This window comes from Mesocricetus auratus, unplaced genomic scaffold (genome assembly GCF_017639785.1).
Source record: "Mesocricetus auratus isolate SY011 unplaced genomic scaffold, BCM_Maur_2.0 Super-Scaffold_100044, whole genome shotgun sequence".
NCBI lineage: Eukaryota > Metazoa > Chordata > Mammalia > Rodentia > Cricetidae > Mesocricetus > Mesocricetus auratus.
The window spans coordinates 4,047,191-4,070,556 of record NW_024429221.1 but is presented as its reverse complement, the minus strand read 5'-3'; the positions used below and the strand labels follow the sequence as shown (position 1 = coordinate 4,070,556).

Genomic DNA, 23,366 nt, shown 5'->3' with positions numbered 1-23,366 from the left:
AAATGGTATCAAAACAAGACTGTTAGAGAGGATGTAGTGGCATTGAGACACAAAGGTTATGGAAGGAAAGTTGAGAACACAGAAAGAAAAAACACCAGGTTGCTTAATGCTGGCAAAGTGCCTTGGATAACAGGCTGAATGTATATGTTAATATAAGAGAGAAACAATGCTAAGTGGGGAAATCTGGGTTAAAAACTAGTGTATGTAACTTACCAGTATTCTGTTTCTAACTGGAATGTCTGCTTGACAGGAGCCATGAGGCAGGGGACCTCCAAGTTCACTTGAAATAGGTGGCTGTTCCCTAATTTCTACATTTATTGTTGAGTAGAGTAATTGTGACATCAGAAGAAAACTACCCAATCATGGTTTCTTTCTGCCTTTTCTCTAAATTTCCCTCTCCTCTATGCTAGGCTTTTCTCACTGCCTTTATTTCATCTCTCATCTGTCCAACAGGTTTCTGTATTTTGATCAGTATGCTAACACTATAAAATCTCAATTTATATTTGTAATGAGAATTGTGCCCAGAATCTTAGAAATGCTCATCTGGAATGCCTCTCTTCTCATGAATAACGCTACTCAAGATACTCAACACTTGCTTTTTGGAAAGTAAGCATTGCTGTCTCAATGAGCATATCGTGTAGCCTACGACCATTTCTGTAGTAGTGTTACCTTGTGACATCAATAATGGCTTAATGTCTGTATTTATAAAGGTGGCATCTAGAACAAGGCTTTAAAGGTGGAATTTTTGATATAGCCACTGTTGAGAATATGTGTGTGACAAATATCTAGTCACTAAACCCTTTTTACCACATAATTACTAAAATATTAAGAAATTTTTATATATTGCTTTATTAGTACACATTTCACATTGGTTTTGTTTGTTTTGTTTTAAAAATAGGGCCTAGGTATTTCAGGCTAGCTTGGAATTCATTGCCTAGTCCAGGATGTCTTCAAACTTTTGGAGGTAAATCTCCTTAAACTCTTGAGTTTGGGAATTAGAAGTGTGTGCTACAACATTTAACTCTATCTTACAATTTTCAAAAGATTCGTAATAAACCAGTTGGAGTTACTTGATTTTGGAGTTATAAGGATGTTTCTAAGATGCGAGAAGAGGAAGAAAACAATATTTGTATAAGAGCATTCAACTTGAATTGGAAAACAGTTTATTTTAGAGGCTTACTGAATAATAAATAGATAAAGTAGGTTTGTGAAGAGATTGGTTTTCAATAGAAAATGTTTTTTTGTACACATACTTAGCTTTAAAGGAAAATAAAAGTTAATAAAAGATTAGTAATATTGCTCTTTTACATGTGCCTTGCAACATGCAAATATCTAATTATTAGAAAGCATTACTTAACTTGAGTCTTTTGTGATACTAGTAACAGCGCAGAAATTCTGAATGCTTACAGGTTCCATAGTAATAAAAAGCCAAACACTGTGGTACCAGCCAACCACACTTTTCACAATGGATTTTCACGACTCAGACTGCAGATGCCGCTTGATAGGACACCGGCGTCAGTCGTATTGGAGGTAATACTGCTTTTTCTTAGAACTTGTTATATGAAATAATATACCCAATGTTTACCTTATCGGTCCATCATAGGTCTGGTAATGGCAAGTATCACATCCTCAGAAGTTTGTACAATGTGTGTCACTCCACAACTACTTAACAAATGGGGACTGAACCAATAGTCTAATCTTAATTTTGGAGAATTAATCAATTTGACAGTGACAAATGATACATTAATTTCTCCTACCTGCCAAACTTCAATTCGCTGTCACACTTCAATTCACTGCCACAATTGAGATAGGATGGGAAAAATCAAAAATTTGAAAAAAATTAATTAATGATTAGTTTTCACCTTTTCTCTCACAAATCTTATTGGATTTTTGTGTATTTTTAGATAAAGCCAAAATTAGCAAATTGAGTAAACAATTCCCAAAATGTTTATGTGGAATACAGGTAACATTTCATACTGTTTGTGAGTGGAGGAAATTCTTGTTCCAGCTGTTAGGTACGGGATAGTTATTTTAACCGGTATATTTACCCAGGTGTGGTGGCCTTTAATCCCAGCACTTCAGGAGTCAAAAGCAGTCAGATCTCTGAGTTCAAGGCCAGCCTGGTTGGTAGGGCAAATTTTAGGACAGAGAAACCCTGTCTTGAAAAAGTAGAAAGCAAAAGAAATTCTTTTTTCTGTTTTCTTTTTCTTTTTTTTTCGAGACAGGATTTCTCTGTGTAGCTTTGTAGTCTATCCTGGCACTCGCTCTGTAGATCTCGAACTCAGAGATCTGCCTGCCTCTACCTCCGGAATGCTGGGATTAAAGGCGTGAGCCACCACTACTTGGCTTGCTAAACACCTTGAAGAGAAATGCTTTTTAAGCTTAACATGGCCATTTGGTGGTGGCACACGCCTTTAATCCCAGCACTTGGGAGGCAGAGGTAGATGGGTCTCGGTGAGTTCAAAGCCAGTTTGGTCTACAGAGAGTTCCAGGTCTACAGAGAGCTACATTGAGAGACCCAATCTTGAAAAAAATAACAACAACAACAAAAACAAAACAGCAAAAATAAAAAGTTTAAAGGGACAAGGACAGAAATTACATTTAGAATTTACTGCCAGTAATAGTGTAAGACGCTTGCAATGGTGAATTTTGTTCATTTGCAGCTACAATATTCTAGTGAGCTGAATTAAAACCTCTGCTTACAGAAGCACAGGAATGTGGAGTCCTGTTCAGATAGGCGTGGCGTATGGGTGGGTGGGGGTGGGGGGCGCCCAGGACACACTTTGTCCTAAAAACTGAGTTAGGAAGTCTTCAGTGAGATTTGTAGTGAAAACGCCCTTCTTGGGATGCAGTTGACAAAAGGCTCTGGTTGGTTTCTTTAGTAAATAATGAAGCTCTCCGAAGCAGCCCCACCCACCAAGTCCCCACCCACTGCTGCACCGCCTTTCGCTGCCAGCTGACTGAGCAAGCAGCAGCCTGCTGCCAAGGTGGCTTCCAGTAGCCTTGCAGTTTCGCTTGGTCTCCGAATCTTTGCAAAGTCCCCTGCTCACCCTTGATTTTCAATTGCAGCGCCCAGCCCTGCGGTTGCAGTTCTCAGCGTTCCCGGGCCCAGGACAGCATGGCAAGGCCTAGATATTTCAGGGGTCTGGGGATTTGCATTGCTGCGGCTCTGGCGTCCTTCCTAGCTGGCTTTTCTATGGGTAAGTGTGAAAGCTGGGGTGAGGAGATCTCACTGGAGGGAGGAGAAGCCCAGAGTGGACTGGGGTGTGTTCTGTGGAGTTCTCAAAAGAATACAGCAAAATAGCGAGCTGATAGAGTGCCTTTCTGTAGGAACTCAACTTTATGAAGTTTCCATTGAGTGCAGATCACAGCTGTGGGCTGCTGGGAAGATAACTCAGCTGTTACTATCTATGTGGGACAGAGATGACTATTTCTAAGTAATTATGAATTGAAGCCATTTTTTACATGGGTGATTTGTAGTGCTTCCTGAGTGTCAGGGGCTGTTGATGAACTAGAATTCAAGAAAGTGGTCATGCCTCATATATTCATAGCACAAGAGAAGCAAAAGAACAGTCCTTAAAGTAACCCCGCACTAAGCAACTGAGATTTACATGTGTATGAGAATTTTAAAAGCTTTCTGCACTTAGCACATTTTTATCCCAAAAGCTCACAGTGATCTGTTGTTTAAGTATTTTTTTTAAAACTTTATTTGGGTTCTAATAGAAGCAATCAGTATGCTTGTGCCTATGTGTCTCATATGTTTGTGTATATCTGTATATGTTTGTGTGTACCTGTAATTCCACTTCACCCCCAGGCTGGTTTATTAAGCCTCTCAAAGAAACAACTACTTCAGCTCATTACCATCAAAGTATGCAGTGGAAACTCTTATCTGAAATGAAAGCTGAAAACATTAGATCATTTCTTCGGTAAGCTGGTTTTGCATTTTTATCTTAGTAGTAGTGTTTCTTGCAGGAACAAATGTATTAAAACTTGGACAGCCTTTATTTGTATGTGAAGTTATAAATTGCAGATCAGTTCATTGACTTTTAGAATCTCTAACGCACTCAGGATGAAATCCGTGGCCTTTTCTTACCTGTAACTTCATCCCACAGAAAAGTGTCTGGTTGGTGTATTTAGAGACATTTTATCTTCGTATAATCTTGAACTGCAATGGAATACGATTTATTTGTTTATTTGTTTGTTTTTTTCTGAGACGGGGTGTCCCTATGAAACTAGTCCTAGCTGTCCTGGGACTCACTCTGTAGATTAGACTGGCCTTGAACTCACAGAAATCCACCTGCCTCTTCCTCTGTTAGGATTAAAAGCCTGTGCCACAATGGCCCAGGCTGAATGTGCCTTGTACATGGACTTAATCAACACACTGGATTTAATCAGAAAAATCTTGCCCATCCCCCACCTTCACTGCATTCTGTTAGGAAGAGTTGGGACACTGGCAGCTCAGTGACTTAGAAAGGATGTCAGTGTTTCTAATTGTGGTTGTCATAGATTTTTTCTTATTTTGTTTTGCTCAAACACTGAACAACATGAAAACAATAAGAACAGTGTAAACCTTTCAACTTCTTTTTGAAGGCAGTCACTATATCAGTTATGGTTTACAGGCTCCCTCAAAAAAAAAAATACCATCAATAAGCCGGGCGTTGGTGGAGCACGCCTTTAATCCCAGCACTCGGGAGGCAGAGGCAGGTGGATCTCTGTGAGTTTGAGGCCAGCCTGGTCTACAAAGTGAGTTCTAGGACAGCCTCCAAAGCCACAGAGAAACCCTGTCTCGAAAAACCAAAAAAAAAAAAAATACCATCAATAAATCAGCTTTTTTGAATTATAATTTACATAAACTACACCCCTTCTAAGCCTTCCAATTTCAAAGATTTTGCAGATGTATTACAGTAAACAAGCCACACACGTTCTGTTGGATCCTGAGAATTCTAATTCTCTGGATAAGAAGGAATTCTAGTTCTTAGGCTAAGAAGGAATGTGCGATTAAACACCTAATGACATAGAGAAATATTCCCAGAGCTTGGTACTTGAGTCTTGGTAGTTCAGTGGTAGTCTGCAGATGGGAGAGGAAAGACTCAAGTAGATGGAGAAACAGTTATGTCTGGGAAGAAGGCCTTGTGCTGAGTCTACAAACAATGACAAATTTAAGTGGAAAGAATGCTGTTATGGGGCTGTCTGAGTATCATGTGCAACCGTGCAATAAGATCAGATCAACTATTGAAAATTACTATTTCTCAAAATCAGAAAGTTATAATTTCAGGTTCTAGCACAAGCATTTATTAGCTATAAAAATATGAACTACTTCCTCAGTTACCTTATTTGCAAAATAGGGGAAAGAAGAGTGGTTGTGAGGGTGGAATGAAATGTGAAACTGCTGGTACCAGGGTTTCAATGAAAATTCATCTTCTTGTCCATTTTCTATCATCCTTTAGTTAACTGTAAAACTAATTTACAAAAGTATTTATTATTTCTCTACTGATGTAAGCAGAAAAGAGAGGAAACCTTTGATATTTGCCTAGAGCAAAATAAATTTCACTAGCAACTTTTTGTGGAGTTATTAAAACGTTATAGCTCACTTACATCCATAAATAAGAAAATATCACCCAAGGCAGTTTAACAGATCTGTGCTTCTCATGTCACAGACAAGACATTGGCACTAGAGAATGCAAAAGTCCATGGGCCTCCCAGTCACAAAAAGACAAGCATGGTATGTACTCACTCTTATATGGATTTTAGACATGGATCAGGGGAGTGCCAGCCTACAATCCCATGGCCAGAGAGTCTGGGAAACAGAATCTTTAACCAATGACTGATGGAAGCAGAGGCAGACGCCCACAGCTAAACACTGAACTGAACTTCTGGAACCCAGTGACAGAGAGGGAGGACTGATGAGCAAAGGGGTCAAGACTGGGCTTGTTTAACCCACAGAAACAGCTGACCTGAACAAGGGGGAGCTCTTGGACCCCAGACTGATGGCTGGGAGGCCAACATGGAACTGATCAAGACCCCCTGAATGTGCCTGTCAGTGAGGAGGCCTAGGCAATCTATGGAGCCTTGGGTAGTAGATCAGTATTTATCCCTAGCATACAAATGGACTTTGGGTGCCCATCCCACAATGAGGGATGCTCTCCCGGCCTGGACTCTTGGGGGAGGCCCTAGGCCTTTCCCTGAATCAAATTACAGACTCTGGATATGCCTCATGGAGGGCCTCACCCTCCCTGGGGAATGGAGTGGGCAAGGGGGGGGGACTGGGAGTTTTGGTGGGAGGGCGTGGGAGGAGGGGAGGGAGAGGGAACTGGGATTGACATGTGAAGCAACCTTGTTTCTAATTTAAATTTAAAAAAGTCCATGGGCCTTAATTTTAATGAGATCAATACACTGCTACATACATGTTATAGTTGATAGAGGCATTTAAGCCAAATGCAGAGTACCTGGCTGTCCCCAAGCAAATATTAGGACTTCTACATTTCCTCCATCATTGTTATAGAACTCTGACACTCTTAAAGGTGTCTTCTCACATTTGGTCCTGTGCTGTTGTGTTTACCATGGATTATGTTATTTCTGTTTTTTTGGTTGTGAGCCTAGCCTTTAATGGCTGAGCCATCTCTCCAGCCCGTATTATGTTATTTCTAGAGGGAGAATAACATGGAAATTGCAGTTGTGCTTAATTACTTTAAAGAGTCATGTCAAAAACTTGCTATATACAACTGAGATTTTTTTTCTATATCTGATACGTAATTGATACTTGACTGCCTGAAAGATGAACCATGGAGTATCATTTGGATACACTCTCTTAATTCCCAATTTTATTCCTTTCATTTCAGTTCCTTTACAAAATTTCCACATCTGGCAGGAACAGAACAAAATTTACTGCTTGCCAAGAAAATCCAAACACAGTGGAAGAAATTTGGATTAGATTCAGCCAATTTGGTTCATTATGATGTTCTCTTATCTTACCCAAATGGGACGAATGCAAACTATGTATCAATTGTTGATGAACATGGAGTTGAGGTGATGTAGAATTCTTGGGAGTCTTCATATTTTGAAATCTCTGGTTTGTACTTTGCCTTTGAAATAGGATCTCCCTTTTTAGTTCTTGCTGGCATGGAATCTGCTGTATGAACCAGAAGGTCCTCAAATCTGTGGCAAACCTTTTACCTTTGCTTCCTGAGTTCTGGGATTACAGGTGCACACAGCCTAGGTCATCACTTGCTTCTTGTTCCTTCATTGATTGGAATGTAGAGCCAACTAACAACAGAAATTTGTTAGTAGTGCAGTACCATTTATATAATTCAGAAAAGTTGCTATACTGCAAACTTCAGTGTCTTTTTGTGTTAAGCATAGAACTAATTTCTCTGGCCAGATTGAAGATTAGGACATAGTTCTTTTAATTAGTAAGGTGAGGTAGACGAAGGATACATCATGTAGAATCAGTAATGTAAATGCTAGGAAGGTTCTTTATCTACAAGGAACAGGTCATTTAGTCTAAACAAGGAGATAGAAAGTCTTCCTGGAGGAATTGATATATGAGTCAGAAAGTAGACTAAGAGTTTAACCACATGAAAACTTAATTTGCAAGGTAAGAGAGTTCCAGTCAGAGGAAAACACTAGACATGCATGAATGTATGTCACGGCTCTGTATTTTGGTAGAGTCTAAGGATTTTATGTATGCCAATAGTGTGTGAAAGCAGTGTGGACTCCAGAAAGGGATAAATTAGTAGATGTGCTCCGGAGTTGGGTCATAGCATTATATTACATTTTAAGGAGTCAGATGTCACACTTCAATTATGAGACCTCCTGAAAATAGTAGGTAAGGAAAAGACAGAACTGAAAAGCATGTTAGATAGGATACTTTCACATCACATGTAGACTATGCAGGGAGTGAAAGTTAATAATGTAACATCATACTTCAAGTCAAGGGGGAAGCCTTGAATGAGAGAGACTACTAGCAGAAGTAAAGGCAAAGGCTGAATTTGAGAAGCCGTTTGGGCGTGTGCTAGCAGCATGATTCACTGGTGACTTGAGCAAGGAGGAAGCATGTAAATAAGTAGGGTGACCGTCTACTCCCAACTGCCTGTTGAAGGTGGCTCGCTTAGTGTGGCAGTTCACAGGTGGGAGAGGCAGAGGCATAAGCAGGTTTAGGGATGGTAGAAGATAAAAATGGTGGTGAAGGAAAACTGTTTTGCAGGAGAAACAGAAAAGACAAAAGAGGAAATCACAAAAGGACTACCACTGGGAGTATTTCTTCTGCTTGCTTACTTGTAAGCAGTGCTGGGGATGGAATGCAGCCTGCTACACAAGTGTTCTATCACCGAGCTACACCCCAGCACATGGACGCCACCTTTGCAGCCCTGCTTCTGCACTTAATAAGAGAACATTTAACCACACAGGACTGTTATTTTGAAGACGTTGTAAAACTTACTCATTGTTGTCAGCAGGATTTATCCATTTAATTATAAAACTTTACCTAAGTGTAACTTAGGGGGCAAGGTGGACCATGCCTTAATAGTGATCTGGGATTATTCTCTGTAACTTGACATGTTTGAATTCTTGCTAGATTTTTAAAACATCATACCTTGAACCACCACCAGATGGATATGAGAATGTGACAAACATCGTACCACCATATAATGCATTTTCAGCCAATGGGGTGCCAGAGGTAAAAAAAAGTACATTTTTAAACATGCACATATTTACCCCTTTCCTTGTTATATGAAAGCCTGTGTAGAGAAATTCAACCAATGGGAAGTCACATGCAGACTAAATGACTAAATACTTGTGTATTCATTGTTTGATATCCAGTACTGTGAACACCTTCAGAACTTAAAATGATTTTTTTAATAATAGAAAAGCTCGTAAGGAAGAGAAAAATGAAAGGAAACAAATGCACTAGAAGAAGTCCTACTGAAGCAGATAGCACTCACTCTACCAAGCAGCGCACTCCTGAATGTGCTCTAAACAGGAGCTGCCAGCAGCTCCCACTCTTTACAATGTGAATTGTAAATTATTTTGCCAATCTGTTTTTGTTGTTCATATTATAGATTTTCCTTAAATAATGTTGTGGTTGGAAATAAAAAACACTTTTGTTATTTCAGAAGCTATCTCCAATTGATAGCTACTTGCAAATGAAAAGATAGTTTTCTCCATAGAAGTTTCACTGGGGAAACAAACCTCTCTTAAGGATTAGGCCCCCATGCCTGGCAGTAGACGACCAACACAAATGAATCCAATGACTTCTTTAGGGGTTTTTTGTCTCATAATGTTAAGTCAGGGTTTTTGTTGTTGTTGCTTTTTTTCTGTTTTTGTTTGTTTTCTTTAAACATTACAGGTCCTTTGTGTATATATCATGACTTCTAGTTTGTATGCACTGAATTCCTCTGTGTGTGTGTGTGTGTGTGTGTGTGTGTGTGAATATATGTGTTTCTGTATTTATTTGCATTTATTGTACTTTTCCTTTGGCTCTTGTTCTTTTTTTGGTTGTTTTATCCTATTCTGATATTTTTTTGTTTTTGTTTTTATCTTACTTTATTATTATTCCTTAGATGCCTGCTTGTTTTCTAAGGAGAGACAGGAAGGATGTGGATCAAGAAGGAAGGGGAGATGGGGAAAAACTGGAAAGAGTAGGGGAGGGCAAACAATTACTGGAATATATTCTATTAAAAAAAGTATTTTCAACAAAAGAAAAAAGATTGGAAAAAAAGAGGGAAGCTAAAAGTGAAAGCACAGTTGGGATTACTGAAAGGGCTTGAATCTCTGCTGTTACTTTCTTCTGGAGCACAGCTATTTAAAATACATCTTAGCTCCTTAAGGAAGTTTTTGAAATGTTAAAATGATGGTGTAATGAGTTCCAAATGTTAATCAATCCCAAATAAAGAAAAAAATTGCCAAGACAGTTTTGAAGAACAAATTATTTTAATTTTGTCCTCAGGGCAGTAGCGCATGTATCTTTCCCATTTCCCTGTAGGGAGAGCTTGTATATGTCAACTATGCTCGCACTGAAGACTTCTTCAAACTAGAAAGAGAGATGAGCATCAACTGCACTGGGAAGATTGTTATTGCGAGATATGGGAAGATCTTTCGAGGAAACAAAGTAGGATATTTTTTTTTCTAGAGGAGAGTGGAGAGGTTGAACCCCATAAATATAATTGGTTAGTTATATTCGCTTTGTGAAATTGCTTTTATTTTATTTTATTTTTTTGGTTTTTCTCAGCAGGTATACAAAAAACTTTATTTTACATAACTATTTTTCTAGAATGGAAATTATTTTTGTTATAAAATCAGTGTTTGCTTTCTAAAAACCAATAGGAGGAAATCTGTATCAATTAAAAGGGACATTTCCTCTCTATTACCCAACTTAGTTTTTCTAGACATATTCAATTTTAGTCACCCCTTCCTGATTAAATTCTTTGAATTCTAAATATGAGAATATGTATACTGTATGCAATTACTATGATTAGATTTTTAAAGAGTCCATGATACACTGTGTTCTGTAACGTTGTTCCCACTCAGATATCCATGAGCATAGCCATGGAAACACACTAAAAGTTTTAAAGTATGGTAGCAGGTAACGTCTAGGACGTTGGCTCCACACACCTGGGTCAGACCTAGTCTGGGCACTGAATCTTTAGATCTTTCCCTGTCACATACTCTCTCTGTGTCAGTGTCCTCACAAGTGGAACAGGGGTGCTAATAATTACAACCTCACAGAGTTCTTTGTAGCCTCCTTCCTAATGTGCACTGGAGAACGTCTCAGTAGCAAACTAATACCAGTAATCTATATGACTATTTCTTAGATGCCTTGGTAATTTAAATAGGAATGCAATATTTTTTCAGAATTGATAGTTTATTTAATCATTCTCCTGTTGATAGATGCTTTCCTTAGTTGGACTTCAATATGTTACTACTGTGAAGAATTCCATTGTTAACGTGCCACATATACTTCAAAAATTCGCATCTAATTTTTGCAATAAACATTCATAAAAATAAAGCATATAGATAATGGTACATGCTCATTCACAATTTTGATGAAAGAATCAAATTTCCATTCCAGAAAGTTGAGACATTGGCAAAGCTGAGTCATTCTTAACACTGTGTTATATATGAGTGAGCCAAGAGTGAGAGTTAGCTACTATTTTCTACAACACTTCTGATGATTAGGAACTCAGTCAACTCACAAAATAAAGTGTTCTATTCCTGGGACATCCAGATAATTAGATGCTTACTAAGTTACTTTTGAAAACCATACTGTGACTATTATATGTAGAGGTAAAACCCCAAAAGTGTTTACTCAGTGATGTGCTAGAGTCTGGTGGGTAGTTGGTTAAGAGAATAGCATCACTGGTTGGAGGAGTCACACACCTTTAATCCCAGCAGACTGGTCTATAAAGTGAGTTTCAGGTCAGTCAGGACTGTTTCACAGAGAAACCCTGTCTCAAAAAAAAAAAAAAAACAGTTTAGGAAACTAGTTTGAAAGCAAAGCTACCAAGTATATAACAACACCATCAAAAGCAGTTATTAAACTACTTTTGTAGGAGTAAGCCAGTCATTTGCATTCCTGCATCCTGTTGCACATTGCTCTTAAAGGTTAAAAATGCCATGCTGGCCGGTGCCATGGGAATCATCCTGTACTCTGATCCCGCTGACTACTTTGCCCCCGAGGTACAGCCATATCCCAAAGGATGGAACCTTCCTGGAGCTGCAGCACAGAGAGGAAACGTCTTAAACCTGAATGGGGCAGGTGACCCACTCACTCCAGGCTATCCAGCTAAAGGTAATGGGCCAAATCTGTTAGTCGGTCACTTTGGTACAATACTCCTTGCTGCTCTAGGTGTATAAAAATAAACATTCATTAAAATAAGAATCACAATATATTTAAAATTATGTATGCCTTTATGTCATTTTGGATTCTGACTGCTTGGAAATAAGTAATTTCTCTGTCCTGGGTTTTTTGTTTTTCATGTGAAGCTGAGTATTGTCCTTTCAAGATCTGCAAAGAATTGTGTTGGAATTATGACAAGGATTGCACTGGATCGGCAGATTGCTTTTGATAGGATGGCCATCTTTACCATGGCAATCCTACTGAACCTTAAGCATGATCTTTCCATCTTCTTTATATCTGCAATTTCTTTTTTCAAAGACTTAAAGTGTATCATACAAGTCTTTCATTTGCTGGGTCAGAGGTACTCCAAGATATTTTATTATTTGAGGCTATTGTGAAATGTATTGTTGCCCTGATTTCTTAGTTGGTTTGTCATTTGTGCATACGACATCTACTGATTTTTTTTTTTTGGTGAATCTTGTATCTAGCTACTTTGTTGAAGGTTTTTATCATCTGTAGGAGTTCCCAGGTGGTATTTTTAGGACACACACACACACACACACACACACACACACACAGGCACGCACACGCACACGCACACTATCATATTATCTTCAAATAATGATTCTTTGAGGTCCTCCTTTCCAATTTGCATCCCTTTGATCTTTTTCAGTTGTCTTATTGTTCTAGCCAAAAGAGGACTATAATGAGTAGATATGGAAAGAGTGCATAATCTTATCCGTTAGGAAAAATTTTAGTTGAATTTCTTTGGGAGTCGGGGAGCAGAATGTGGTGGTGGAATGTGGTGGTTTGAACAGGCATGGCCCCATAGACTCATGTGTTTGAATGCTTGGTCCATAAGGAGTGGTACTCCTAGGAGGTGTGGCCCTCTTGGAGTAGGTGTGGCCTTATTGAAGGAAGTGTGTGCTGTCACTGTAGGGGCAAGCTTTGAGGACTCATATACTCAAGCTACACCCAGTATGGTATACACACTCCTTCTGCTGCCTGCTGATCAAGATGTAGAATACCCAGCTCCTTTTATAGCACCCTGTCTGCCTGCATACTGACATATTCCCTGCCATGATGATGATGGGCTAAACCTCTGAAACTGTGTCTTAGTTAAGGTTTTTATTGATGTGAAGAGATACCTTGATCATGGCAATTCTATTTTTGTTTTGTTTTTTTGTTTGTTTTTCGAGACGGGTTTTTTCTATATTGCTTTGGAGCCTTTCCTGGAACTCACTCAATAGACCAGGCTGGTCTTGAACTCACAGAGATCTGCCTGCCTCTGCCTCTGGAGTGCTGGGATTAAAGGTGTGCACCACCAATGCCCGGCTAATCATGGCAACTCTTATAAAAAAAAACAAACATTTTACTGGAGTGGCTCACTTATAGTTTCAGAGAGTCCAATGATTGATTGTTCATTCCTGTTTGTTGTTTGTGGTGGTGATGGTGGTAGTGGTGGAGTGTGTGCACTTTTCTTCTTTTGTTTTTGCTGATATAAGATTACCTCCTGCCGGGCAGTGGTGGCACACGCCTTTAATCCCAGCACTCGGGAGGCAGAGGCAGGCGGATCTCTGTGAGTTCGAGACCAGGCTGGACCAACAGCCTCCAAAACAATACAGAGAAACCCTATCTTGTAAAAACCAAAAAAACACAAAAAAACAAAAAAGACTACCTCCTATTTTTTCATGGGTGTAGTTAGCATGGGTGGTTCAGATTTTTTCTTCTAGCACTTTCTGTAGGGCTGGATCTATAGACAGATATTAAGTTTGGCTATATCATGGAATATCTTGTTTTCTCCATGTATGGTGATTGAAAGTTTTGTTGGGTATAGTAGTTATAGCTAGCATCTGTGTTCTCTTAGAATCTGAAAAGTATGTGTCCAGGCCCTTCTGGCTTTTAGAGTCTCTATTGAGAACTCAGGTGTAATTCTAATAGGTTAGCCCTTATATATTACTAGGTCTTTTTCCCATGTGGCTCTTAATATTCTTTCTTTGTATTGTACATTTAATGTTTTGATTAATATTTGGTGGGCGTCTTTCTTTTCTGGCCCAATCTATTTGGTGTTCTGTAAGCTTCCTGTACCTTTATATGCATGTCCTTCTTGAGGTCGGGAAAATTTTCTTCTATGATTTTGTTGAAGATATTTTTTGGGTTTTTGAGTTGGGAATCTTCTTTTTCTGTTCCTATTATTTTTAGGTTTGGCCTTTTTAGAGTGTCCCAGATTTCTTGGATGATTTGTGTCAGGAAATTTTAGATTTGATATTGTCTTTGACAGATGTATCCATTTTTTATATTATCTTCAATCCTTGATATTCTCTCTTCCATCTCTTATATTTTGTTGGTGAAACTTTCCTCTGTAGTTACTGTTTGAATTCCTAAATCTTTCATTTCTAGAATTCCATCAACCTTTGTTTTCTTTATTGATTCATTATTATTGATTTATTTCTTTATTTCCATTTTCTAATCTTGATCAGTTTTACTTTTTTTTCTTTCAACTGTTTGTGTTTTCCTGGGTTTCTTCAACTGATTTCTTCATTTCCTCAACTGTTTATTTGTTTTCATGGATTTATTAAATCCCACTTTAAGGAACTCTATCATCTTCATGTAGTTGGTTTTAAGGTCTTTTTCTTGTGTTGCAGCTATGTTGGAATATTCAGGGCCTGCTGTGGTGAAATAGCTGGGCTCTAATGAAACCATCTTGTCCTTGCTGCTGTTGATTGTGTTTTTCTGCTGGTATCTAGGCATCTGGGTTTGGGATGATTGTAGCTTTAGGTGCTGATTCCTGGATTTGTCTTTGTTGGATGCGTGCCTTATTCCTTGATTTCTGTTTCATCTCTGAATTTTCACAGAGGGTGTTGACTGAGTGTTGCTTGTCCTGTCCAGCTGATGTGTTCTCGGGGGGATGCCTACTGGTGTTGTAAACTGGGATACTGGGATGAAGTAGAGGAAGGAAGATTGGAGGAGAGGGTCTTGGGGATGGGCTCAGACAGGAAAGGGAGATCATTGCATATTTCCTGCTAGAGAGCTTGGGATGAAACTCCATGGATTAGAATTTAGGAGAAGTAGGAGAGGTGTGAGTCTGCCTCCAGCCTACTTGTCCTGGGAGGAAAGGCCCCTGGGTTAGCAGGGGCTGCCTGCTTTGTTGGGGTCTAGGACAAAGCAACAAGTTGAGAGGGGATGGTACAAGGGGAAAGATCTGTAGGATCCAATGGAGAAGGGATTGGGTGAGGGGGGGGTGGGGGTCATCACCAAGTGTGTTCTGCTGTATAGCTGAGGATGGAGCAGAGAGAGAAGATAAGGGCTGAAGGGAGTCTACAGGTGTGGCCTGTGAGTTAATCTGGGCATGTCTACCTGAGTTGTGGGCTGTTCCCTTGTTCTGCTAGGCTGCTGTGCTCCCAGAGAATGCCTGCTGGTGTTGGAGGCTGGGATACTGGGATTATTATATTGGGAAAGGAGGCTGGGGGTGAAGATCTTTGCGTTCCATTGGCAGTGGAGTCAGAGAGGAAAGGGAGACTGCAGAAGGTTTCCAGTTATGGAGCTGGGGACAATGCTAGCAACTGGGACTAGGACAGATCTCAGGAGCATCAGCGGGTGTGGCTTTGCCTTCAGCCTATTTGTCATCCTGACAGGAGAGGCCATAGGGTTAGCAGGGAGTGCCCACTGGGGTTGGAGTATAAAACAAAGGAACAAATAGGAGGAGGAAGGTTAGAAGGGGGAAGATCTGTGGGATCAATAGGAGATGGGAGGAGAGGTTTCAGATGATGCTGTGCTATAGACCTGGGGAATAAGCCTCGGGGATTCAAACTGGAGGAACAGAGACAGAGAGAAGAGAAGGTCTGCTGGCAGCCTACCTGTTTTTTGTTTGTTTGTTTTTGTTGTTGTTGTTGTTGCTGTTGTTGTTGTGGGTTAGCAGAGAATCACATTGTGTGGTTTTTAGCTACTCAAGAATTTTGGAGATATTTTCTTCAATATTGATTTCCACTATTTCAAACAACATGCTTTGTGTGATTTTTGCATTTAGTGGAACATGTTTTATGGACTACAATATAGTCTATTGAATACATGTTCCCTAACTTCCTGAGAACAAAATAAATTCTGCTGTTTTGAAGTGTACCCAACTGTGATAAATATCTGTGCATTCAAGTTAGTATAGTTGCTGATTGTAAAGCCTTTTTGTTTCAGAAAGCAATGATAAAAATAGGTAATAAGAGAAATGTCATTTTTAAGTTGGTTTAGATATGAGCACGAAGGTTTCAAGGTCAATGTATTTTGTCTGATAGCCAGGTCTAAGGAGACTATCAGTCTGACAGCACTTCCCAATCTTCCTTTGAAGAAAAATTTGTCTTATTATTTGGATAAATGTAATTATTTCTCTAGATCTCATAAGTTTCCTATTTATTCCTCATTATATGTAACTTTAGAATATATAGACACGTTTTACAAGCATACAGTTTACTGGGGTTTCTATAATAGTAACTCGTGTGTTTTGAGCAAATAAAATATTAAAAGTTTAAGGAAATCATTTTGAGTGTTTAGTTTGAAAATTTATAATTTCTATGAGTTCATTTTACCTTAAAATATAACTGACTTATTTTTTTGCTGCTGACTCAAATAGGTCAGTTTAAGTAAAACAGTCTGACTTTTTGGTAACCTTTCATTTTAATTGTAAAATATAACAAATCTGCAATAATATTACAAGAAATTCCTACATACTTTGTCCTTGCTTGTAGTCTTCAATGATTTTCACTTACATACTTGATTCTTGCAGAATACACCTTCAGACTTCGTGTTGAAGAAGGAATAGGGATCCCGAACATACCTGTACACCCAATTGGATATAATGATGCAGAGATACTATTGCGGTATAGTCATTTAGTAGGATATGAGTGCCCTATGATATCCATTTTCTGCTCTATAAATCAATTATATTAAAAGTAACATGTATCAAAATAAGTTCTAAAGTAGGAACACTATTTTTACATGAACAATAAGATTAACTACTGAGAAATAATAATTAAATATTTTTCTGCTCAAATGAAATTCTCAAATATGAAATTCTGTCCAAAGATTAAAATTTAGCACTGATTTGAAAAAAATAATAACCCTTAGTTTTCCTTAGGTATTTATTAGCTATTTGTCTAGGTCATAAATATACAATCATACTAGCCAGTTACTGCCTCATTTTCTGATTTAGTTTCCTCACCTGTAAAATGAGAACAGTGCTGTTTCTTCTTGAGCCAAAGCCAAGAGCAGTGTCTACAGTACAGTGAACACTGAATTGATATTTGTTGGTAATGTTTTTCTGTATTTTATTGCCTATTTCCCAATTTCCATTTCCTAAATGTCTGCACCAGAGTAACTTAATTACTTTTTTGTTTGTACCACCTATGGAGCCAGTAGTTTCTTTAAAAATTAGGTGCTCCTAAAGAGTCATGAATGTTCCCTCTTCTGGATATCCTCAATTCCCTGCTTCTCCAACTGAATCAAGTGTGAGGAGGCTGCTGCTACCCATCAGTCCTCTGGATTTTATTGTCTTGCCTTCATCTTTATAGCTAACTTATTGCGTGTCTAGGCTATGACTCTTCAGAATGAAAGCTCCATGAGGCTAGGCCGTTTTGTAAATAGCTCCTACATATGCAGCGTCACACTCAATCTCACGACTTCCTCCAGATCAATGTTTTTGTCGTTTCACTTATTCTTGACAGAAACTTGGGAGGAACTGCTTCACCAGATGAAAGCTGGAAGGGAGCCCTAAATGTTAGTTACCATATCGGGCCTGGCTTTACAGGAAGTGACCAGTCCAGGTAATTTTTTTGAACCTTTAATAGCCTAGAAAAGTTTTTGTTTTAAGAGAAAAATGCCAAGATAATGCTCTACCAGGTAAAGTATGCTTTTCTCCTTGTCACCAGTGAGCAAGGACTTACAGAATTGAATATTGAATTATTCAGTGGCAACATTATACTATTAGCTGTAATATTACTATGTTTACATTTAGACTTATAACATTTCAAGCAGTGTTGTCTTTTTTTTTTTTTTAGCTTCCATTTTCAGCTCAAGTTTTAAATCAGTTTTCCTAGTGACTTTTATGGCGGGTCAGTTGAGAGAAGGTAAAGGGGCAAAGTGAAAGGAGCTGTCAGTTATGTAACCTTTACTACATGGCGTAAATGAGTCAAAGTTGCACGACAATTCTCAATGGATGTATCATTATCATTAGCGCTCTCTCTCTCTCTCTCTCTCTCTCTCTCTCTCTCTCTCTCTCTCTCTCTCTCTCTCTCTCTCGTTTGTGGATGTAGTCCCAGCTGTCTTGGAACTCTCTTTGTAGATCAGTCTGTCCTCAAACTCAGAGATCTACCTGCCTCTGCCTCCCAAGTGCTAGGATCACAGACACATGCCACCACTACCACTAGCATTGTTTTTAACACAAGAATGTTACATAGTGATCATATGAGCCTCTTGGGATGAGAAAAAGCACAGACAGTGTAGATGTTGAGACAGGCCATGGGAAGAAGCTTAAAACACTTGAAAGACTGGGGAAGGGGAATGTTAGTGCTCATAAATCAGAAAGGATATAGTTAGCTGTTTATTATATTCTCACATGGCTCAGTCATGCTTGCTAATAATTTACCTATTATGCAAACTGCAATACTCAGAATATGATTTTATTGTTAGAATTGGCTTGTTTCAGAAAAATTAAAGTGAAAGAAGTTCAGTTTTCTCCTTGTTACGGGAATTTTAGAATCTTAAGAGGAAGAATCTTGAATCTTAAATGAGTATGTACTAGATATGACTCTACTGTGAACAATTTATGTTTCTGTCATGCTTCTACATGTTCATACGGTCTGTCTCTACAGAGATGTTTAAACAAGTCTAGTTATAAAAGGGAATTTAAAAAAAGACAAAGGTGACAGTGTTGAATGAACTAGAGTGCTTTCCAGCTTTTCCCTATAGAAGAATGTGAGTTCATTTGGCAAATGCTTGATAAACATTAACTGTACACAAAGTACCACTCTGAGTCCTGGGGATTCATCCTGGATCAAATAAACAAAAATAACCACTCTATTCTGCCTAGATCCTAAACTCTGCTTTATTTAGAATACAGCGTGTTTGAAGTGATGAGAGGAATAGGAGGTAATTGCTGCAAATAATTCAGAAAATCAAAGGAAGGAACAAGTTGGAAGGTAGAAAGGGTGACGCGTGAATGCAAAAGAAGCTTGTGAGACTCTGGGCACCTGCTCTGTGTCTAATGCTTAGACTTCCAGACTCTTCTCTACTTTTTATTCATTTATTGCATGAATATTTACTTAAAAAAACAGCTCTCACTGTGTAGCTGAACTGGCCTCATACTCGTGGGATTGTCTCTTGCATCAGGCTCCAGAGTGCTGCTGTTAGAGGCAAGAGCCACCACACTAAACCTGACTTAGCTTCCTTAATTTAGTGATGTGGTGATATAATACCAATGACTTTGGGTTTCTTTTTAATCATAGACTTTAAGCTCTTAATTGCGGGAAGATGCTGGAAATATTTCTGCATTGTAGCAGTGGGTGTTTCAGTGCTAAAACTGAACCTGGGGTTTTGCTTTTGCCAACTGCTGGCTCTCCCATTAAGTCATTTCCCCCAGCTCCTTTTTGATTTTACTTCACAGCAGCAAAAGTGATTTTTTTTTTACCTAATGCATTAAAAAAAAGCTTCACCTGTTGATTGGTTTTGCTCTTGATGAAACTTTTGGCTGAATTATGTATTAATTATTATTAGGATTAATTATATATTTAGAAAGATTTTAGGAGAGTGGCAGAATCTGCATGCACTTCACGTTGTACAAGCTTTGGTAGGCGATTCCTTCCTTCCATCAACTAATCATGGATAACAAATTATAAATTTTTTTGTTTTTTGAGACAGGGTTTCTCTGTGTAGCTTTGGAGCCTGTCCTGGAAATTGCGGGTTTTTTTTTTTTTGTTTTTTGTTTTTTGTTTTTACGAGACAGGGTTTCTCTGTATTGTTTTCGAGGCTGTCGGTCCAGCCCGGCCTCGAACTCACTGAGATCCGCCTGACTCTGCCTCCCGAGTGCTGGGATTAAAGGCGTGCGCCACCACCGCCCAGCCTGGAAATTGCTTTTAAGTCTGTTCCAACAAGTAAGCTAGGACACCTGGGTAGGGGTATGAGGATTAAGAAAAACAAAGAAGACAGGATCGAGTCAGGAGGACTGCCAGTCAATGCTGAAGGGCCTCAGTTTATTTTCGAATCTGTTTATATAGAGACTGGGCAAAGAGTAGATAGAATAAAGAGCAGCATAGTCAGTTAACAAGTCCCCAGATCTATACTTGGATCAGGGAACAGGCAGGCACTCTGTCTATCATTTGAGCCCTGCTAGCAGCAAGCACCTTCATTCCCTATCTCAGTGTTCCTTTGGCTGGCATTCAACACCCTGCATCTTAGTAAGATACTGTGTTCTTTCCCACGGGCTTAATCAGAACATTCTCACAACTCTCAGGGGGACTGAAACAAGCGAGCTTGAACTCAAATGACTTATAAGCCATTTGTGGTCTTCCACAGCTTTGTAGACCAGGCTGGCCTCCAACTCATAGGGATCGACCTGCCTCTGCCTCTGCCTCCCTAGTGCTAGTGCTGGGATTAAAGGCATGTGCCACCTCCGCCCAGCTAGATTTTTCTATATCTGGAATAAACAAAGGCTAGTTTTCTGTCCCTGTGAAAAAGTAGCTCAGTACTTATGGTGTCATTCTGGATTTCTATACAGTGCCTTTGGGATGGAGGAAGTCTGGCTGAGTTTGAACGAATTTACCTTTGCTTTTAAATTAGTTAAAATCATGAATGACTATTAAAGTCCAACCCAAATCACAATAAAAATGGATGGCCCAAGGAAGTTTCAGTATATAGCTGAGCACTTAACACAACTTCCCAAATACTTATTTAACAATTGAACTTATCACATTCTTCAGTCAGTGCTCAGGTCAATTTTAAGTAACATATTTACAGACCACATTCACAGTCATGATGGAAGTTAATGAACAGCAAGTATTTTTGTAATCATGTGTCACTTCACAGGGAGATGTATTTTGAGAAACATTTCATTGTTGGAACATCAGAGTGTACTTACACATATCTAAATGCTTTGATCAGTCACAGAATGTGGCTTCTTGATGCCAATCAGAGATTCTGTAAACAAGAAAAATGAAGCTTCTGTTAGCCTGACATGGCAGTCTGTCTTAGAGGAAACTCTTTTAGTAAGTAGAACACTTTCAAGGAGCAATGAAGCATACTATGTATTGTGCATAACTGCATTGCTCTACATCTGTGATTGGCAATATAATGTCTGTTTATCTTAGTGCCACCACAAATACATAAGTAATACATTGCACTATGACATCATAGGCTGTGCAGTGTTAATAGATTGTTTTCATTCTTGTGTAATTTTAGGGATATTATCACATGTGTGATTTCTTACTGTGCTGTGCAGGGATTTATGCTCCAACAATGAGCTTGTCTTTTTAGTTACCATAACAAATAGTTGCTCCTATTTAGTAAAGTATTAAAATTAATGTTTTAAGGCATTTAATAAAATTTTTTAGTTAAAATAAGAATAAGTAATACAGCTATGAAGAAAAATATAAAATATTGCTATTTAAAGTTGACTTTAAGGTACATGTCTAAATACACAGGAATATATTGTAATGGTATTTTGTAAGTGCATCAAATAACCCAGTTATTGAGGTGGTAAAGATAGGAGAATTCACTGTCCTGTTGTATAGTTTTCTGAAGTTTTTTTAAATGTCAAATGAAACTAAATACAATGCTTCATTGAATTAACTTATTCTTTTCAAAATTCCAGAAAAGTTAGAATGCATGTAAACAACATTAACAAAGTCACAAGAATTTACAATGTAATTGGAACTATCAAAGGGTCTTTGGAACCTGGTGAGTCACTAAAAATTTAAAGGCATTTCCTTTTAACAAAGATTAAGAGAAGACTAAACTCTGTCAATAAAGTATTTTTCTGGATGATTTGAAACTTAAATTCAGGGGAAGGCTGTTTCCACTCTAAAAGATTTCACTTTAAACTGTTGGTTGTCTTGTGTGGAGGAAATTCAGGCAGGAGAAAGTTTAATTGAAATACGTGAGTGACAAATGCATGTATTTGTATGTGACTTGAAGCTCTTTTGAACAAATTCTTGTCCAGATAGGTATGTCATTCTGGGAGGTCATCGTGACTCCTGGGTGTTTGGAGGGATTGACCCTACTACTGGGACTGCAGTTTTGCAAGAGATTGCCCAAAGCTTTGGAAAACTGGTGAATCGAGGTAACTAGTATTTCTCTGGTAGTTGTTGACCAAAAGTGACTTGCTTAATATTCCTGCACCTGCAGGTGGGAGTATTTAACCATGCACGCTTACATGATTGCAGGCTGGAGACCCAGGAGAACTATCATTTTTGCCAGCTGGGATGCAGAAGAGTTTGGGCTGCTGGGCTCAACTGAATGGGCTGAAGTAAGTACAGTGAAAGTACTCATAATATTGTATAGATTCTCTTACTCAGGAAAATTTAAGACATAGAATTTGTTTCTACTTCCCCATCTGTTTGGCAAAGCAGTCTCTTCTTAGTCTAAAACTTTTATCAAAACATTTCAGTGTTCTTCTGTATTTATGTTATAAAACCAAAATCAGTAAACTCAGAAAAGAATCAGAATCTGCAAGCTATTAATTTCCTTACATTTCACAAGTTATATGCTTTGATTGTTAAACATAAAATGATAATTCTGTAAATCTAATCAACTTAATAAAGTAGCTTAACTTACCATTTCAGTACTGGTTTTGTTGTTGTTGTTATTTTTTTCTCTCTTGAAGGCTCATAACTCTTAAAGAGCCTCTCGTATGCACCTTCTTCCTTCTTTCCCACTCTCCTCTGTTGATAAAGTCAAAAATTCTTACATGTGTAAAGTGAGCACACTTTTTATTTCTTTTGCTTTGTTTTTTTTTCTTGAGACAGGGTTTCTCTGTGTAGCTTTGAAGCCTGTCCTGCAACTCACTCTGTAGTCTAGGCTGGCCTTGAACTCACACAGATCCACCTGCCTCTGTAGATCCACCCTGTAGTCTAGGGTGGTCTTGAACTCACACAGATCCACCTGCCTCTGTAGATCCACCCTGTAGTCTAGGGTGGTCTTGAACTCACACAGATCCACCTACCTCTGTAGATCCACCCTATAGTCTAGGCTGGCCTTGAACTCACACAGATCCACCCGAGTGCTGGGATTACAGGTGAACACCACTACTGCCTGGCTAGTCAGCATACATTGTCATAAAGTTCGATGTGCATTGTGGTGCTTGCTTTCTCTCCTCCAGCTGTTTGATACATATAAGTATACATTTTGTTGGCGTGTTCCAAAGCAAGGTATGCATGTCTGTATTCTTTAAAAACTGCCTTCCTCCTGACTTATTTCCTCTTATGTTACTATAAAATAAGAAGAAGCAAAAATCACATAAAGTTACTTATCTGATATCACTTATCTTTGTTGGTTA

At 38.7% G+C, this 23,366-nt stretch overlaps 1 protein-coding gene across 4 annotated transcripts in view; it reads left to right on the top strand.

Annotated features, from left to right (window-relative positions):
- Window positions 1–1,430: 1,430 nt before the first annotated feature.
- The window catches only part of Naalad2 (N-acetylated alpha-linked acidic dipeptidase 2), a 45,332-nt gene continuing 23,396 nt past the window's right edge, over window positions 1,431–23,366 (top strand). The window contains exons 1-12 of one of the 4 annotated variants that reach the window (XM_040735269.1): window positions 1,431–1,530; window positions 3,070–3,200; window positions 3,815–3,926; window positions 6,840–7,026; window positions 8,573–8,674; window positions 9,980–10,105; window positions 11,599–11,785; window positions 16,608–16,701; window positions 17,545–17,643; window positions 21,684–21,769; window positions 22,032–22,151; window positions 22,255–22,337. In XM_040735269.1, the coding sequence (XP_040591203.1) occupies window positions 1,466–1,530; window positions 3,070–3,200; window positions 3,815–3,926; window positions 6,840–7,026; window positions 8,573–8,674; window positions 9,980–10,105; window positions 11,599–11,785; window positions 16,608–16,701; window positions 17,545–17,643; window positions 21,684–21,769; window positions 22,032–22,151; window positions 22,255–22,337 (1,392 nt within the window). In that variant the 5' untranslated portion in view covers window positions 1,431–1,465. Of the gene's footprint in view, window positions 1,531–2,905; window positions 2,988–3,069; window positions 3,201–3,814; window positions 3,927–6,839; window positions 7,027–8,572; window positions 8,675–9,979; window positions 10,106–11,598; window positions 11,786–16,607; window positions 16,702–17,544; window positions 17,644–21,683; window positions 21,770–22,031; window positions 22,152–22,254; window positions 22,338–23,366 lie in introns of those variants that run through there. The other 3 variants (XM_013123551.3, XM_040735268.1, XM_040735270.1) reach the window with 3 other exon arrangements.